This window comes from Mesitornis unicolor, unplaced genomic scaffold (genome assembly GCF_000695765.1).
Source record: "Mesitornis unicolor isolate BGI_N332 unplaced genomic scaffold, ASM69576v1 scaffold14971, whole genome shotgun sequence".
NCBI lineage: Eukaryota > Metazoa > Chordata > Aves > Mesitornithiformes > Mesitornithidae > Mesitornis > Mesitornis unicolor.
In genome coordinates, this window is record NW_010165899.1 from 1 (window position 1) to 19,607 (window position 19,607).

At 48.8% G+C, this 19,607-nt stretch overlaps 1 protein-coding gene across 1 annotated transcript; it reads right to left on the reverse strand.

Moving 5' to 3' along the window:
- Window positions 1-68: 68 nt before the first annotated feature.
- On the reverse strand, window positions 69-19,601 carry PRPF8 (pre-mRNA processing factor 8; the record flags this gene model as incomplete). Its single annotated transcript, XM_010194784.1, is given in 43 exon segments — window positions 69-353; window positions 951-1,153; window positions 1,318-1,457; window positions 1,679-1,819; window positions 2,151-2,292; window positions 2,386-2,625; window positions 2,987-3,180; window positions 3,439-3,612; window positions 3,756-3,869; window positions 4,458-4,586; window positions 4,834-5,071; window positions 5,663-5,854; window positions 6,218-6,378; window positions 6,603-6,749; window positions 6,928-7,057; window positions 7,366-7,535; window positions 8,082-8,217; window positions 8,696-8,875; window positions 9,097-9,344; window positions 9,431-9,547; window positions 9,896-10,106; window positions 10,355-10,501; window positions 11,038-11,276; window positions 11,483-11,670; window positions 12,008-12,200; window positions 12,320-12,446; window positions 12,774-12,937; window positions 13,026-13,232; window positions 13,340-13,536; window positions 13,919-14,048; window positions 14,159-14,293; window positions 14,614-14,733; window positions 14,919-15,108; window positions 15,188-15,307; window positions 15,490-15,680; window positions 16,191-16,296; window positions 16,374-16,499; window positions 17,448-17,660; window positions 18,182-18,400; window positions 18,499-18,663; window positions 19,328-19,466; window positions 19,469-19,480; window positions 19,559-19,601. Coding segments are annotated over 43 exon segments (6,933 nt in total), but the record flags the coding sequence as incomplete, so codon positions are not given.
- Between the last annotated feature and the right edge of the window lie 6 nt (window positions 19,602-19,607).

A 19,607-nucleotide genomic window follows, 5' to 3' on the forward strand; every position in this document is an offset into this window, starting at 1 on the left:
CCGCCCGTTCCGTCCCGTCCCGCCCCGTCCGGAACCGCCCCCCCGAGGCGGGATCTCAGTAGCAGCGCTCCCGTTCGTAAAAAATTTATTGAGCAACCGGAGAGGGAACAGCAACACAGCACGGGGGAAAAGGGGGGGACGGTGGACACACACACACACACAGTGTTGAATATCAACAGTACGGGGGCGAGGGCAGGGTTAGGCGTAGAGGTCCTCCCGGTCGGCAGAGTAAACCTCCCCCTCCTGCAGCAGGGCGAAGTTGAGGAAATGCGAAGGGCGATGGACCTCGTGGTAAAACTCCTTGGGGTTGGCGAGCTGCAGCTCGTACTTCATGTTGGGGTCGTGGCGCACACCTGGAAGAGAGAGGCTGTCACCCACCTGAGAGCACCTCCTGCCTCCACCCTTGAGCAGGAGCCTAGTAAAGCCCTCTACCTTCACAATTTTTAAGCAGACAACAGTGGAAATAAAAAAATCATCACCCTCTGAGTTCCTCACCCTAGAGATTTATGCCCCCAGAGTCATCTGACAGTCATTTCATCTGCCCCTCTCATTTTCTGATCCCTTCTGCAGCTGCCTGTGGTCCACCCCACCAGAACCTCCATTACTCTCCTATGAGGCACAGCTTTTGCATTTTCCATTATCAACTCATCCACCTGACAGGGATTAATTATTCAGTGCCAACTGCCAGACACCACAGTCCAGACAGACAAGATGTCTATTGCTCCCCTCTCAGAGTTTGCTCTCTTGCCACCAAAAAAATCATTCAGAACCAACATCCCAATGCTGTTTCCAAGGAAAGGACAGACCACAGCGCTGGTATCCCTGCCAGCCACCCTGAGAAAGGCCAAGCTTTGGACTCGGTAAGGAACATTTCCCTAAGGAGCCACTTCCTTCTCCGCCCCAAGCTCTTCACCTCGCCTGCCCCCTGCTACCTTCCCTGCGCAGCTCACCCATGAAGTTATAGTTCCAGGATCCTTGTGCAGGGACCATGAAGAAGCCGAGGAAGCGATCGGAGAGCAGCATCTGCACCCTCTCGTAGTGGGAGGGCAGGTAGCCCTTGGGGTTGTTCCCTTTGTCCGTGTTCTGCCTGCCCCACTCGTAGCCGCTGGGGGTCAGTTTGTAGGCTGTCAGCGTGCAGGAGCCTGGAGTAAAACTGTAGGGAAGGAGAGCAGAGATGGGGCAGGTCAGATTCATCCGGGGCAGTGGAGGGAAACCAGAAATGAGCCAACACTCTCTTTCTGCCCATTTTTCAGTCTGAGACCTCAATGTGCTGCACCCACAGCAGCGGGGGCACACAGGGGCCTGGCTGCCTCGTACCTGCAGGTGATGATGATGGTCTTCTCCCCATCCCAGGAGGGGTTGTCAGCCATCACCTTGGCATGGGTGGTGACATCCTGCGGCGAGAGCTGAGGGGATTCGTTTGGTTGGGTGTGAATCCACCCCAGAGGTTCCATTTCCTGGCAAAAAAATAGTATTTTAGAGAAATAAATTATGTTTTAAACAAGACTGCTTCAAACACAGCAAAAAGCACACAGGGACTGAAGGCTTCCCTTTCACCTGACTCCAGATCGGGCCAAGCTCGGGAAGTCCCACAGCTACAACAGGCCAAGGGAAGCTGCCCCATCGCTGGAGATGGTGATCTTCCACCCACACCACGAGCAGCAGCAGCTCAACTCACCTTGAGATACTCGTGCTGTGGCAGCTGTCCCGGGAGATGCACGGTCTGGTGCGTTCCCCACTGGGGCACCATCACAATGCACCGGATCTCCTTCACCTGGGGGTTGTCGGGAGGACTCACTCCATACAGGTAACCTGCAATCTGGGAACACAGACACCACCCGTAAGAGACCTTCCTGTAACCACCTAAGAGCAGACGGCCCTGCCCTTAGTTCCTAAAGATCTCGTGGCCAGCAGGTTCTCACTAGAGAACATCAGGGTTTTCTTCTGTGCTGAGTTTCCCCTCCAAACTTGACCACAAGGAGCCATCAGGACCTGGCCAGAACTTGCGTGCTCAGCTGCCTCCAGCACAGAGGGCTCCACAGAGGCACCAGCAAGTTCCCAACCCTTCAACACGAGTTCCTGACTGCCCAGGGCTGGTGTGTGCCGCAGCAGCGTGGACCACAGCTGTAACAGACTTGCTGCACGCCTACCTGAGCCCGAAGATCTGAGATGCAGATGAATTTCTTCAACACATTCTTGGGAAGAATGTAGGTGTAGCCCGTTTCCTTTATATCGTCTGATGAAACATAGATGTGGTTTGTTCGCAGGTGGAGGTTGGCAGCAGAAATTGCTCTGCAAAGAGGAGATGATTGTTAGAGGGTGCACAGACCCCTTCCTGAGCACTCTGACCTTCTCCTTGCACAGCAGCTCTGCCTGCCTCCCTACCTGACTCGCCACTCCGTCTTGGAGGAGAAAGTCTGGGTTTCGTAGTTGCTGGTTGTAGAGGTGATGATTTCATCCCCGTGTTTGTTCACAGTGCGGGTCTGTGTGGCTGTCAACTGCGACTGCTCCTTGGTTTGCTTCTCAATTTCTGCAATTTGCTGTCTCTGCTGAGAGGGGGCAGAGATCTCCATGCCCAGGATAATGTCTCGGATCTCAGACTGTGTCAGGGATGCAACGTTCACACTGAAAGAGAAAATCCACCCAAGTCAGGCATTTCAAAAGACATTCTGGACCCTTCTCACCAAGACACAAGCTCAGAACATAACACTCAAGGTGCTATGAAAAATGAAACCACAACTTTTTAGACAAGAGGAGGGACCAAATAAATGACAATGTGCAGATCAGAAAAGGTTTGGTGGAAGTAATTTTAGCTGCCTTGCTAGAAAGCAATTAATAACAATAGCCAGTTTCCTTACAAAGCTGACAGTTCATTGCCAAAGGCCTTTGAAAGTCTTCTGCTCTTCACAAGAGGCACTCTGGCCACACAGTCTTTAGAGCAGGAAGGAAAAGCTGACAGGATTACTGCAGCTGGACAGTGCCTTACTTGTTCTTCTTGCCATAGTCAGCAAGGATGAGATCCTTCAGCTGCACCTCCACCTTGATCCACTCCTCGTCTGTCAGGGTTGGCCAGATGTGGTGAGGCTCCGTTATGGTTGTCTTGTCTGGCTTCAGAATAACTTTGGCTCGATCGTTATTCACATGCAGTGCCCGGAGGATCAGAATCAGACGAGAGAATGCCTTGGAGAAGGAAAAAAAAGAGGTGCAGCTAGTTAGAAAGAAGGAAAACAAATATGCAAGGCCCTGGTACAGTCCTCCTCTGTCTGACGACACCAACAGTGCATGGGAAGTGTCAGTGGAATCAACTTGAATGAAAACCCAGGCGAACTCAGAAGCAAGTGCTCCCAAGCAACAAACTGTGAGGGATCTCTGAAGCCTTGGCTCCTGCCTCATTTATCAGCTGCAAAGCAAAATGCAGACCAGGCACGCTGTGCTCACCGTGTAGGAAGAGATGGTTTTCAGCCAGTCGTCGTAGAGATTGAAGAGAACCATCTGGGGTTCAGTAGCCTTCAGGATGAGATCACCAAACTTCTCCACTTTCAGACAGGCCTGGAAGGGCAGCTGCAACTCTGAGCCTTTGATCACGATATTGGGGAAATCCAGCAAGTGCACCTGGAGTTTATTGAGAAGAGGAACTAGCTCACACCTACTGCAGAACATCAGTCAAGACCAAGTCCTTCATAGCAACACCAGACTGCTTTGCAATCCCCCAAAGATTTTGCAATGTCCCCACAGAGCAGTATCTGCGTGGTTACCTCAAGCGGGTCCAACATGCCCTTCCGTGTCACTATGATCTGCTTAGGCTGCTCCTCCACGGGAAGTGACCGAATCAAGGCAGCCACTTCTTCAGCGGTCTTCCACTTGGCCAGCTACAAAAAGACAGCAGGGTTAGAGAAATGTCTCCCTGCTAACAGTGGAGTCTCCATGCCTTTCGGAATTAAGGGGACTCAAACCAAATCCTAAAAATACAACTGGAATTTAGGGCTTGTTCCAGGTCAGTGACAAGGCCCAGCATTTCCTTCTTGCTGATCACAGAGGGCAGCTCCCATTCCTGGAGCTCAGTTACTCCTGACTGGCTCAGAAAAAACAGCTGGCTACACCGCCTCCCTGGCTTTGCCACCTGAGTCTTCTCCCTGCACTGGATGTACGGCCAAGTGCAACGTGATTTGCTGTAACAGAGAACACAGCACCATTTCCCAAGCCCTACTTGAAGATGTAAGCTCTTTTCTCCTCAGAGCCTCAAAAACCTTGCAAGATCAGTGCCTGCATTCTTCTACGTTTATATCCCATGCTAACATTTGCCCAAGCACAGGTTACACACTGGAAACTGGAGCTCCAAACTTTTTTAAGAGGCAGGAAGATGACCCTCATGGTGTTTTCTGCTCCCAAGTGTCCCAAATCAGTTGGAGCACATCCCAAGCTCACAGCCCGAAGCACAGCAGGCAGCCAGGCCTTACCTGTCCGAGACGCTTCTGTCCTGCCCACACAGACGTATGGATGATCTTCAGGAAGAGCTGTCCAGTTCTGGGATTGAAGATGAAAATGGCTCCATTTATGGGTTTTGTGGTCAAATTCCCTTCAAAAGTCTGAGAAAACAAGCAAAAATACAGAGAGATAAATGTAGCCCATCCACACTTTTACCCAACAGCCAATTCACTGCACACTTCGAGCAAGGGCTGTACCAGAAATGTAAGAGCTGCTCTGTGTGCACTGTAAAGACGTGGGTCCATGCTGATTCCTAGTTTTCCATCACGCACACCTCCACAACCACCCTGAGCACAGGACATTTACAGTCCCTGTCCCTTCTCCCTGCAGATACACCCCTGGCCTCACCTTGTGGATGGTCACCCTGTACACATTGGTGTCGTCCACAAACCAGATGATCTGGTTGGAGAAGAGCTCTCCGTAGTTCTGGGAGGAAAGGTACGGTTCTGTGGGCTCGGATGAGTACAGCTGCAAGCCCTTGCGGATTCGTTCTCTCAATACATACAGCGCAGGATTTGCTTTCATAATTTTGGCCATGGCCTGCTGGATCAGAGGCTTGCTCCCAGGGAACCAGTTCCCATAAGCACTGAAAACAAACAGAACACCTCGCTGTTGCCATCGGCTCTGAGATGAAGAGAGAACAGCTATGTACAAGTCTCTCCATGCAGCAGCCAGGAATTTCTGCCCGCTGAATACTACCATATGATTTCTCTTGCAATGTCCCTGGGGGCTGTTGATCTATGGCTTTTCCCTACCCCTCCTCTCAGTGGAAAGCCACAGCGTACATATGCTGCACCCCTAGAAAAGCTGATTAACAAGCACTTGCTTGATTAACAGCTGCTTGCTGCGACTTTTTCCCCCTAATTTTCCAGTGAAGAACAGTTGTCCCCACTTGTAGGGGGCCTTGAAACGAGGCCTGCCCTTCAGCTCCAAGAACAGTCTGACAAAAATCTCTTTAAGAAAACAAATGATTACTGAGCTGGGAGAACTGAACCAGTATTATTGAACAAGCAGACTTCAGGCAACCTGAAAGGACTCCCTAGATGCCTTATCCCATCTTCTGGGCTTCTGCTTTCTCCCCTCATCCTCCTGCCTGGAACACAACCCAGTTCGGAGGTGCACTAAGACAGCCACGAACAACCAATAGCAATTAAAATACAGAAGGTGCAGATCTCACCTGTGCAAGTTATAGGCCAGATCAATGGCAATGAGCACACCGGTGGGAGACGGATAGATACTCATGTTGTCTGTAGTGTAGTCCAGGAACTTGGCTCTGGCGTAGCGCTCGATATCGTGGGAATCGTAATCTCCCCAGCGCAGCTGGATATCAATCCAGTACTTCTGAGTGGTGGTGCTGTCCATCACATCTCTGACGAGAAAGCAAGCCAGAACGATTTTATCTTGCACAAAACTCTCCTGCAGTTGCTGCATGTCTTTGACAGAAAGTAACTGCCACCAAGCATGAACGCAGCTACTATCTGTGTGTCATCCTGAAAAGGGACTCTGCTGCAATCATCTACGCAAATGAGCCCTGCGCTTTGCCAGGCACAGAACCACAGAATCATTCGGTTGGAAAAGGCCTTTAAGATCATTGAGTCCAACCATAACCTGTTCACTACTAAGTGACTTTTCCACAGAAAACTAACCCTAGCTGTCCAGGAGATTACAGACTTTGGCTCAGGTTGACAGGCTCAGCAGCAACATCAAGGAGACGGAAAAGGGAAACACTCACTTGGAATCTGCAAGCAACGATGGACGTGACACATTCCACTTATAGGAAGCAAAGAGAAGGATGTCTGCACATGAGGAATTCATCTTATAGGACTTCCTGGGATGGATTGTTTCTTTCTGCACTGTCTCAATCTCCAGAGCATCCAGCTCTTGATCAAACACCTGGGGAAAAGGCAGTCAAAGGTGAATCGTGTTCAAGCAATCTAAAGAATCTATCCTCAACACAGAGCTAAAAGAGGCATCCAAGGAAATCCCATTTCCTCCCATTCCCTGTCAAATGGCTGGAGAAGGGGTAGCCCTGCTACAACCCCTGGGACAATCACTGTTGCTACACAAGGAGCACGCACACACTGCGCAGAAACAGAGCGAGTTAACACGCTGCTCACCTGACACAGATCCATTACAATGCTCTCGTGGATCTTTTGCCACAAGTGAGCTCGGAAAATCTGAATAAGAGAAATCTTCAGCGTGGGGATCTTGCCGTGCATAAAGATGCCTGTCAAATCCAGCTGCACCTGAAACCCAACGTACACCTGCAAAGGAAAAGCAGCTGTAAGAACATGCAACAGAACAACTGAGTAAGTTTAGAGACAGAACATCTACTGCTAAGGAGGTTTAGTTCATCTGTAAGAGAAGTTCTGGAAGAAATTAGATCAATTAACCGCTCTCTATTAGTGGAAGTCTCTTCAGGCACCAACTCCAAGTACTTACGTTGGCTCTGTTAATGGTAGGAGACCACCACAGGGTGAATCTTCTGTTTGGAATTTGGTTCAAACCCGATCTCTGGGCGTTCGTCAGCTTCTTCCACTTCATGGACTCCTCAAAGCCACTGGCCTTCTCCCTAGAAAGGGGACAAAATGTTCACACGATCAGTTGCAAACAATGTCCCTCACCACCACTGACTGTCAAGTGCCACATACAAGAGAGGCAGGGAACACACACACCAGGACCAGGGAAAACTGTTTCACGCAGAGAAACTTCCCAGTTCCGGGTGCCTTCACAACTGAACTACACAGTGTGCTCAAGTGATGACTGAAAAACAGAAGAGGCTCAGCAGAATCAGTACAGCTTGAACCAAGGACTTCTCCTGTCCTGGTGCATCACTAAGCTTCAGTTTACATGGAAAGGCCAGATCAAGGTTGCTCTTACCAGAAGAGACCCTCCCACGTGGGGAAGTAAGTGCCCTTGAAGAGAGTGTGCTCCAGGATTCCTTCCACTCCACCAAGTGCCTGGATCATGTCTGTGCGGTAGTTATTCAGGTTCCAGAGCTTCCCATCATGGCGCTGATGTGTCCACCAGAACGGGTTCTGTTTCAGGACCTGGAGACAGTAATACACTAGTGAGCAGCTTTGTATTCAGATCATGTAACCTGGCTGCACTAACTGTGGGAGCCAAGATGGTGACGATGGTGCCAGTGAACAAGTAAAAAGCCTCATGCCCTCAGTCCTGGAGGACACAGCTCACCCACATCATGAGTTCAGCCAGTACTACTACGCAATCCAGACTGGGTAGAATCTAAGACGATTAGAGGCTTTAAATAATAGGTTTTAATAACTGGAAAATCTTAAGATTTTGGAATGTTTGTTTTGGGACCTTTTCTTCCCCTCTCCAGAACTGATTTCTTGATACTCAGCCATGCTTAGTGTGGTGTTCCCCAAGACCCTGAGGTCTATTCAAATGCTTCAAGAGTGGCTAGCTACAGATTTGGGAGCATCTGGTTCTCAACAACTCTACCAGTCCCAACACATGGCTCCAAGTTCTTCCCACAGCAGGCAGACAAGGATGTCACCTGCAATAATGTAAGGTGAAAGGACATTGTCTGGAACAGAACCTCACCCTCAGCCGGAGAAATTCCCAGTCAATACCTGATACTGTTTGAAGTCAGTCCTGACTCTCCATCCTTTATCATATGCTAGGGTATGCCGATCCTTCTGGAAAAGGGTGTTGATACGAGGAATTCCTCTGTCCCATGAGTCCTCCAGATCCTCCAGTGTCAGACGCCTGAAGAAAAAAACATCCCCCCCACTTTGTTACCTCTCAATTTTACAGCAATGCGTTAATGAATATTTCAGGTGATGAGATCACAGAAATAACACAGACATCGCGGCTCTGGCAGGAGATGTTCTAAAATGCCAAGCACTCAGAGGCTCAGCAAAGTGTCTATAGCCATCACTATGAACGTGCTGGTGTCAAACAGCCAAAAGGAAAAGCCTGCCCTTGTAAGTGTGCAGAACTAACTGCAAACGGGTCTGACTTCAGCTTTTGCTTCCACCACCTGCCTCACCATTCCCTCAAACTGTGCCATGGGTGCGTTTGCTCCTTGCAGAGTGCACACCTCCTCCAGAGGTAAGACAGCAGCTTTGCAGGCAGCCTGTGACACGTGTCACGGGGTCAGCAAGGACTCCAGAGCCCTGAGACAGTGCAAGGCTTTGCACCACTGCCTGTCCTCACAGGGATCCAACTGCACACAGAAACTCACCTGTTCTGGGCTATAGCCTCTTGTCGCTTAAGGGCATACTCTGCCCACACTCTTTGAGAGTCAATGAATTCACTTTCCCACGGCTGGATGTAACGATACAAATTTGGGATGAGCTGGTCCTCCTCATGACTCATTCCTGAGCGGAAGTGAGTGATGCCAACATCTGTCTGCTTGGACCACCTGGAGGAAAGAGGGACAAGGATGAGGCAGGAGCAATAGGACTTCACAGGTCACACTGCCATGACCTACTGTGTCACCAGAACGAGTTCTGTTTCAGGACCTGGAGACAACAGGCAACACATCTCTATAACATGACATGCTTTACCATTCTCAGATATTTTTATGGAATAGAGCATCTAACAACATCCAACCCATGTGGGCATTAGAGCAGTGCAACTCACCTCAGGTCAGACTGTGGGATGAGAACGTGGCCCATGGAGAGCATGCCCAGCCCCCCAAGCTCTTTAGGGGTGTAAAACACCACAGGAGGAAAACGGCTGGGCATTTTGGAATTCAGACCAATTTTGATTCGAGTCTGGATTTTATTTTCACACTTCACCAGCAAATCAAGCAACTCCTGAGTATTTACAACAGCTTCACGGAAATACGTCATCAAACCAATCAGAGCTGTATTCCACTTATTGACAATCTGGAAAGGAAAGCAAAGGATCAGTTCTCAGCCTTTTCTCCAAGCATCTGCAGAAAGCTCTGTCACACAATTTCCTCCCTCCTTACCTTAGTGAAGGTTGTGGAGCCAGATGCCATGAGGATTTGCCTCACTCTGTTGTGAAATCTCTGCATAGATTCATCATCCACACGCAGGAAGCACTGAGCTGTGCGCTCCTTGGTGACCTACAAGAGCACACGGCCATCAGTTCCCTCCTGGGAGCCCTCTCTTCCAAGAGAGGCAGCAAGGTAAACTCTTGCCATCAGGCATTTATGAAAAACGTGGGGAGAGAAGAGGCTGCACAGCACCTCTACAGTTTCAGGTCCCCCACTCATCCCCAGCCAAGGATTTTCCAACCCTCCCAAGAAGGAAAGTTCAGATCCTGTTCATTTTAAATCTATCTGCTAGTGGTCCCAGTTACACAGCTGGAAAACTCATGCTGTTTGAGCACCCTTCCACAAGCAGGTACAAGTCCTGCTTTGGTGCCATGTACTGCTGAGGCTGCTCTCCCCCCCACCAAACCCTCATCCTACCTCATTCTGCAGGTTCCAGACCCCATCCTTGTGGGTGAACTCCTCGTAGCTGGTGCGGCACTTGGGCAAGATGCGGCACTCAAACCCACACATGTTAAACAGCAAATTGGGGTTATCCTTGCTGTAAACTGATACAAAGCTGTTTTCCCACTGCACGGTGGTGACTGATCGAGGCAAGCGGTTCTTGATATCCCAGAACACAGCACGACCACTGAAAAACAAGATGTGCAGTGACAGGCTGCTACTGAAGCAAACCAGAAACTGGGCACGTTCTCACTGCTCTCCCAGCACTACACAATCTCTCACACCCATCACTCATTGTCAGAATTACACCACAGACCCCTCACTACTTCTTACTTTTCCTTCCTGAGCACGTGCCTATCAGTCTCCAAGAGTTATTTATCACAACTATTTTCCCCACCCTTCCACCACTTGTTTTTCCCAGGTTGTAGTGCTTACAGGTTCACATCATGTTTCATGAGGCGCATCCGAGCATCCCGGGGCCAGCACTTCTTGTTGTTGTAGCCTACAATGTTCTCATTGTTGGGATCTGGATGCTCTGTCAGGTATCGCTGAATCAAATCCCTTGCCTCATCTGCTGTAAACCTGGAAATACACAGGGAAGGATCTAGAGTTACATGACCAATTTCTCAAAACACCAATTTGCTCAGATAAGATAAGGACTTCCTTTCAGATAGATGTTTGCCATGGCATGTTTGAGGGTAACTACCCAATTTTAGTATCCTCTCACTGAATGGGGCTTCAGTTTCATTAGCACAGAGCAGTTCATGACTGTTTGGGCTACCTTTCCACAAACAGACATAAAATTTTATGTCTGCTTGCTGGGAAGCCAGAAAAGGCTTATTTTACCAGTGGAAAATCTGTAATAATTGAACTTTTGACATTGTGGCTTTTCTACCCATGCAGTGAAGTTGTAGAAAAGTGAACTGAGAAAGCAAGAGGAGGCACGTGGACAGCCAGTCGTTCTGGGAAGTCCATCAATTCAAATATTCCTGAACTTCCTTAGCAAAGGGAAGAAAAGCCTGAAGCAGGAGCATACCAATTTCCCCTTTCACAGCATTAACTGCAGGATGCCACAACAAAAGTTTCACCCAAGGAAAGCTGGGCCTCTGAGGTCTCACCTGAAGAAGATGTGAATGCGGTCAATGTATCTGCAGAAGAGGCGAATGGGATGGGCCACCTCAGTGGCAATGTCCTGGAAGCTGAGGAAGTCATTTGGCATCTGGGGAGGCCCAGCCATTTCACTGGCACGGTGCAGACCCAGCACCAGAAGGTCCATCACAAGCCCATAATACTGGACAATGAAGGAAGCAAACTGCAGCCCACGAATGATCCCATAGGAGTTTGTGTGATTCATGTCCTGAGGAAATGAAGGGGAATTGTGAGAACCCATCACGATACATCAGAGACCTTTTACCTGAGCAGCTGCTCTTTAGCAGGACTCAGAAGGGTTTTCTTACTTCCTCATCCCTTTCTCTGGCAAGTCATGCATCCTCTCCTCCCCATGGGTCCAAAACCTCTCCATTTTACAGTCCATGTACCCCCTTTCCCGATAACAATGATCACCTTGTAGTTGATCACCACGTTGTTCTTGGCTGTCATGTAGTCAGCGATGTTGTGATCAACAATGAGACGCAACAGCCTGTTGAGCAACGTCAAGTCAATCTTCTCATACATCTTCTCAAATCGCGATTCCAGCATCACGTTGCATTCACCTTCACTCGTCTCCCAAACATCTTGCAGATTATTGATGCCTGAGGATGTAAATACATTTGTCATGTTATCTGACATATCAGAGTGCAAAAGCACCCTTCTGGGCACAGGAAGTCACTGTACTTCCTGTAATGCCTCATTTTTCAGCCCCTGGTCCCCTCCAGTCTATGCAGAAATGGGAACAGAAGTATGCAATCAACCACAAATGCTATGGAAGTTCTCCTCCAGTATATAGATTAATCTACAAAATATAGTCTCTGATTGAATGACTATTGACTGCAAGTTGCAAATGTGAAAACTCAGCTCCCAAGGAGACTTGCAGGAAGCAAGTTCCCAGTAAGAAAACTCATTTTTGCATAGAATACAAGGCCCGCTAACCTTGGCACCACTTGTACACCAGCAGTGGAGGAGGTTCAGTGTCTGCAGGTTTGATCCATGGAGGGAAGAGCCTTCGCTTATCGGCCTCATACCACAAGTACTGATCCAGGTAAGCATCTGTGATTTTCTCCAAGGGCTCAACATCATAAACAGGAACTAAGTGGCTGTAGAGATCCATGAACTCAATACCCACCTAAAAAAGCAGCAGCAAAACAGGCTTGTAGCTGACAGAGAACACAAAGTCTTGGCGCCATGTAGTTCCCAAATGCAGCATAACTTTTGCTATGGTCTGGCTCTCAGCAGGACACTTACCTCCTTGAAGGCTCTCTGAGTTAAAAGGTGACGCTTGATTCTGGACAGAGCTTCGTGAGGATTATCATAAGCCTGCTCAATCAAGCCCAACTCCTCTCTCTGCGACTGATTCAGGCGAGATTTCACACTGAAAGCGAGGAAAGAACAGCTCAGCACCCAAGCAAGAACAAACTAATGGCCCCTGGTATTAAACTGATGAAAGACACCATTCAACCAAGCAGATCAAGACAAGATCTCTAACTCTTCACAATCCACATCCCCAAGCTTAGAAGCATGGCACTGTTTTTACCCCACGTGGTAGAGTCCCCGAAGAACCATCAGTTACCCTTGGCAGTATCACAACCTACAGCCTTTATGTAAGTTTTATGGCATACTCATTTTCACGAACAGCTGATAAAATAGGTTCAAAAGCCTTTCCCAGTGCAGATGTCCACAATCACTTCTCATTGCTTACCTGTAAGCTTCCTTCAGCCTCTCCAGGGCTAATATGAGCAACTTGGTGTCATGCTTGTAGGACAGTGGGGGGAAGGGAATGGGCGAGAACCTCCTGCTTTCCAGCCAGTGCACTGTGGTGGTGTACACAGCAACAGCCTCTTCCGCAGTGATGTAAGGCCCATCCTGCAGAACCACACCCCCAGCATTAGTCAGTGAAAGCTTCTCTATAAAATAGCACCAATTTGAGTAACCTCAGGCAAGACAGAAGTACCTTCAAGTAATTATGCTGCCGTTCCTGCTCAGCTTTTAAGTAGAGTCTGGTCAGCCGGCCCAGATTCTTCTTACAGACTGTTTTGTCCACAGTGGCACCCCGACGGATCCGCTCTCTGTTGTAGTGAGCTGTATTTGTCCACCAGTCAGCTTTTGCCTTCACGTACCTCAGGATCATGTTCTCAATAGGAGTTGGCAGCCCTGGCACCTGAGGAGGGACAGTAACTTGAGAGAAGCAGAAGTGGGAACCTTCACAAGAGCAGTTCCACCTGGGGGATGTTAAAATTGAACCAAAAGGCCAAGTGAGATACTTACCTTCCAGGGAATATTGGCCTTCCAGCACCGCCAGGCCTCACTCAGATGCTGCAGGATGGTTCTGGCTTTGTTCTGTTTGATTCCTTCTGGCATCATGTCCAGAATGTCATGCATAACGGCTGCCCTCAGCTCCAGGTCAAAGTGAGACTCCACACGCTGCTTCGTGACAGTCTTGGCTACACCCTTGGAGTGACGGCCTGGAGAAAGCAAAGTACTTCAGAAGATCTGACATTACTGGGCAGTGCTCCTCTTCTTCCTAATACGGGAATGCATGGAGGTACAGGATGTCTGAAGAAATTACACCACCACATCATCACTGATGAGTCTGGAGTAGATGATTAGGAGGTTATGGACCCCATAGTGCTACGGAGCAAGGAAGCCCACTTACATTTGGAATCTATTTTGGGGGCACTGGTGTCCTAAGAGCTCTAAACCAGTCAATAGCTCTTACAGTTGACATGAAGCATGGATACCGACCACGACTTGGAACAGAAAACTGGAGTTCAAGCTGACAAGCAAACGGTATTAATTTTTACCACACACTCCTCCCATGTCCCAGCATTTAGAGTGCGCACTGACCTTCAAACTGCCTGGCCAGCAGATTCCCCAGCCAGCGTTCCAGCAGTGGCGTGATGCCCCTCATGAAGAACAGCCACACTCTCCAGCCTGGAGCCCAGAAACCACAGCCAGGACCTTTACCCACAGGCCCCTGAAAGAACAGAGACACGGTAAGAGCAGGTCACTTATTGACACTCCAGAATCCCTCCCGTACTGCTCAGTTTACGTGGGGTCACCATCATGTGGAAAGGTGAAACTCACTGTGTTAAACCTGTAGTAGATGAGATGTTTCAGGTCCTTGCACATACGAATCTGCCTCATCAGCTTGTACTTGTACCGGTACATTCCTGTCAGTTGACCCACATGGGCAAAGATGTACTGCAACCCATCCGCCAACTGAAATACAGGGAGTTCAGTCAGAGACAACCATAAACACTACATACATTTCCTCAAGAAGCCAGGTTTACTTTACAACCAGAAGCAGTGCCTATCAGGCCACACAAAGCTCCTCACACTGACTCATACAATTATCAACTCTTATGAACTAGGGTAAAAACAGAATTTCACGCAATGCTGCGTGCTTTCATTGTTCCCCCTCTTCTCCATCATACCGCTACATTCATTCATTCATTTGGTGCACCCTATATAAGCCTGCCCAGATATTCCCCTCCTCCTCTCAACTTCCACTCACCTTTAAACAAAAAAAAGGGGCCTACCTGAAACGCATCCACATTTCCAAGTCTGTATTGGACATGGCTGTCCACCACCAACTTGGTCAGCCGCAGGACCTCTCGGCACAGATGGAAAGCATTACCGAAACGAGATTTTTTCCTTTCCTGGAAGAGACAAAAACAATCCAGAACATATGCAACAACATTACATAAGAGTGAAACAGCTCCAATTTACTCAGTCTGTACAACTACTCAACAGCTGAGGCACTGTGGCCTGTCTTGCCACACCAGCTACTTAACAATCTTCAGGTAACTTTGACTCTCAAGTAACACAGCAGATAGAGCAGTACCTTAGTGGTGAGGGTCTTCACGGGCTTCAGGTTGAAGTTGTAATCCAAGTGAAGGTAGTTCAGGTTCTTTCTGTGGATCAGCAAGTTCAGCATATTGTAGCCCTGGCGGCACACTTGCAGGCCTACTTCCACCCAGTCCAGCTTCGTCGACTGGAAAAACTTTGTCGCCTTGAAGGAGCGAAACAGGTACCTGGAGAGAGCAGAGAACGCAATCAGCTGAACCCCCGACACAGGTCAGCAGTTCCCCACTGAACAGACCTCCCACTCACCTCTTCTTCTGAGCCTTGGGGGGTCTGTGCTTGAGTGCATTCAGAACGTAGTATTTCAGTAGCTTCTGGTAGGAGACTCGCACTTTCACTGGCTGGCCTGCTGGGCAGTGCTCACGATACCTAGGGACAAATCAGACTGTAATTTTTCAGGTAACTCACATTCCTTAGAGAAAAACAAATCTCCAGAAAGTTTCCTAAAATCTCTAGAAACCAGTTACCACAGGATGTATTTATTTTATTTTCCCTGTAACAAGATAACATCACAGTCACTAGCACATGCCATCTTCCAGGAGAGAACTCACCAGTTCTTGACCAGTGGGATATCGAGAGCTCTCCGAGTCCTCCCAGACCTCAAGTTGAAGGGCCGTGGGGCCCAGAGCAGGGCAATGCCGTTGGCTGTGTTATCTGTGTAGAGCGGGGTATCCTTCAGGAAAGGCTCCACAAACTCTGGCAACTCAAACTCTTCATCATCATCAGGCAATGGCTCCTGACTCTGAAATGCAGAAACACCACACCTGTTTCCTGGTTGCTTCCGCTCAGCTTTCAGAGTTAACCAAGTAAAAACCATTTTTTTGCTCTCACGGTAGAAGTGCAACAGTGCTGAGTAGCAGAGAAGCAAAAGGCACTCGAAAAGGCTTCAGTGGGCCTGAAAATTGGCTCTGGCTACTAAACCCTGAGCTGGGTGTTATGGAGGTAACTCAAGGGAGATCTCAGCTCTGTGAATATGCCAAAGGCATCCAAAAGGATAAATAAACTATCAGAAGATTCTGAAATAACACTGTTATTTATGCACTGGGCTTTGTCCCACAGAGACCAATGGAGACAGCTTTGTGCAATTCTAGATGTAGAAAAAGACTAAAATGGCAACTGTGAGGTTTTTTGTGAAAAGCCTTTTGCTTTCTCCTAAAATATCTATTTGTGTTCCACAATCGGAAGCAAGGTCAAAAGCTAAATCACCTCCACACGAAGAGTTTATCACAGGCTCTCTTGGACAGTGGCTCACCTTGACAGAATGTCTGTGTGAAATGGGGTTGATCAGCGGATCGAAGTAAAAAGCTGGGAGATCAGGATCTTCTGTTTTAATGAAAACAACGTTTGGAGTATGATACCTACAACACAAAACATGTATTAGGGCATGCTCACAGCTTTCCCCTCCTCTCTCTGCTCTCGAGGCTGCTGCACTTACCAGGTGAGGTGGACGTGGTGCGGCAGGTTATTGTACAGGTACGGGAAAGCGATTTTGTACTCTGTCCTGATGGGCTGCCTGATGATAATTTTGTTGATGTCATTAAATTCATTCCAGTCTTCATCCCTCAAATGAGACAAAAAGAAATTGTTATATGAGCATTCAGGGGGACAGAGGTAAACATTTCTGATTGAAGACATGTTATCACAGCACATTCCCTTTAGCCTCCTCTTCACACTAACAACTATTCAGTGTCCAAAACAGCAAGCACATCACAGTCTTGATGCTAAAGAGAGCAAACGCCCAGGAATAGCTCACCCAATGCAAGACACTTGAAAACACATAAACCTTCCCGGCCCTTTTCACAGAATCTCACGAGTTGGAAGGGACCTCGAAAGATCATCCAGTCCAGCCCCCCTGCCAGAGCAGGATCACCTAAACTAGGTCACACAGGAACGTCCAGGTTGGCCTTGAATGTCTCCAGAGAAGACTCCACAACCTCCCTGGGCAGCCTGGTCCAGTGCTCTGTAACCCTCACAGTAAAAAAGTTTTTCCTCATGTTCACATGGAACCTCCTATGTTCCAGCTTGCACCCACTGCTCCTTCCACGGTCATTGGGCATCAGAGAGAAGAGCCTGGCTCCTTCCTCCTGACACTCGCCCTTTACAAATTTACAAACATTAATGAGGTCTCCCCTCAGTCTCCTCTGCTCCAAGCTAAAGAGACCCAGCTTCCTCAGCCGCTCCTCGTAAGGGAGATGCTCCACTTCCTCCATCATCCTTGTGGCCCTACGCTGGACTCTCTCCAGCAATTCCCTGTCCTTCTTGAACTGAGGGCCCAGAATTGAACACCATATTCCAAATGTGGTCTCACCAGGGCAGAGTAGAGGGGAAGAAGAACCTCTCTCGACCTACAAACCACAGCCCTTCTGATACACCCCAGGATGCCATTGGCCTTCTTGGCTGCAAGGGTACATTGCAGGCTCATGGTCATCCTGCTGTCCATCAACACCTCCAGGTCCTACTACCTTTTCTGAGATAACCACTTATCTTTCCTCCTAAACCCAACACTTACTGAAGATTGATGTCTCTAACAAGAGGCTCAAACTTGGGACCTCCAGGAATAGCCATGTTCAGCGCCTTGGAGGTAAAGAATGCTTTTAGGTCAAACAAATAGAAATAGTTGTCATCCACAAGGTCAGTGAGCAGCTGGTTGGCCAGCCGGTACAGCGTGGACATCATCGGGAGAGTGAACTGCCAACGCTGGTACGTTGAACCGTTGACATACCTGCAAGAGAACAAAGACACTCACTACACAGCCAGATGACAGCTGAGCCTTTACCAAAGGACCAGAAATAACCAAACACCTTTCATTGCCCATCCTTTGCAGAAAATATGAAGGACAATTAACACATGGGCTGCTCTAGATGGAAAGCAAAGGGCTGCAAGACTGCTAAAGACTGCTATGGACTGCATCTGCACAGAAAACATCAACTGCTCCAGCTTCTCTCCCCCTCCATATCCAAACTGGTACATAAACTCCAACTAGACAATCCAGCTCATCATCTTTATGGCATGGTAAAAAACAGCAAAGATTTTGCAGTTAAGTGGGCAGCAGCCCTACTGGACAGAGGCCTTGCTTGCCCCGGTTGGATGTTGAAGACAAGACGTACCACATTCTTCCTCCCATCCTTGAAGGAAGGTTTTTCTCTCGCCATCAACCTTACACATAGCCCAGCAGAACACAACCAAAGGTTACACACTGCTATGTACAGGCAATTGGTGAATTGTGCTACCAGAGGCACGTACTTCCTGTTGTCTTTCAGAGGTTGGTGGTCATAGAACCAGTCCAGCACAGGAGCATCCTCCTCTGGATCCAGCTCAAGCTGAATCGCTTCCAGGGGCTCTACATCCAGGATGTTATCAGCATAATCCAGAGGGGGTTCTTCATCATCAAATGGGGGGAATCTCATCCTCTTGAAGTGACGCCTGTCTCTCTTCTCTCGCCTCATCATAATCCACATGGACCTGGCAGAAACCCAGAGACCATTAAACATTGCTTTTATTGTGGGTGCACAAGGGTTTGCTCACAACTTCCCACCAGGGTGAAGGAAGAAGGTGCTTACCCCCACTGCGCAATGTACACCGGCTCAATGACCCAGGGAATCTCATTCACGAAGGAGATGGCGCCTGTGATATGATACAAGACTGGAACATCTCTGATTTGCTCCCAGGGCATGGGCATGTTCTCCAAGAGCTTCAGAACAGCATGAGGCATGTACTTCAGGGCACTGCAATCAGAAATCAAGGAAAATCAGGGTTGGAAGGGATCTCAAGACAAGATCCATCCATGTGCCACAAGCCCAAATACCTCTACATCTTTCACTGCTGGAAACTGCTCACTTCACCCGTACATAAAGGCCTCCAGTGACAAATCCACAAACTTCCTATCCACTACCAAAAGGTTTTCTACTGGTTTGGCTTCCAAGAGATTATCACACATTAAGAATGTAACAAATGAAAACAAAAAATTTCAAATGAGTTTCTGGAGTTTTTATGGGTAACAGTAAGTTAGTGCAATGGATCACTTGCATGAGATAGCTCTCTGAACCCAAACAGCAAAGAAGCACTCACAGTGCTTTTTAATCTTGCAAAAACCATATGATGGCTACTTCACGCTCTCCCCTAACTTCTCCTAAGATGATGGGCTATCCAAGGTAATGTTTTTCTCATAAATGCAAAGCACAACTTCCTCTGCCCATCCTCTTCTGCACTGCTACCCTAGTGCCACTGGTCATCCCATCCTCCTTGAGCTACGATGCTGCTTTCTATGCAGAACTCACACTGAAAGCCCTGAGGAGCAGAGGCTCTCCCTCCAACGGGGAGCTTTGACAAGGCAGCAAAGGCGGGCTCAGCTTGGCTCCCTGCATCTCACATCGCAGGGGGCTCCCTTACCCCAGGTAGACGCGCTTGTCGTGACGGAACTTCCTATTGGTCATGTCGCCGTGGTCGCGGATGATCTTGCGGACGTGCTCGGGGGGCATGTCCTCCTTCTGCGCGTCCACGAAGCCGAATTTCCTCTTCTCCGCATACCCTGCCACTTGCGGGCTGCGGGGACAGAGAAGCGGCGGGGTCAGGCCCGGGCCCGCTCGGGAGGATGGGGGTGCAGAGGCCGGCGCTACTCACCTTTCTCCTGCAGCTTCTCCTCAGACATGTAGTCAGGCAGCGGCGCCAG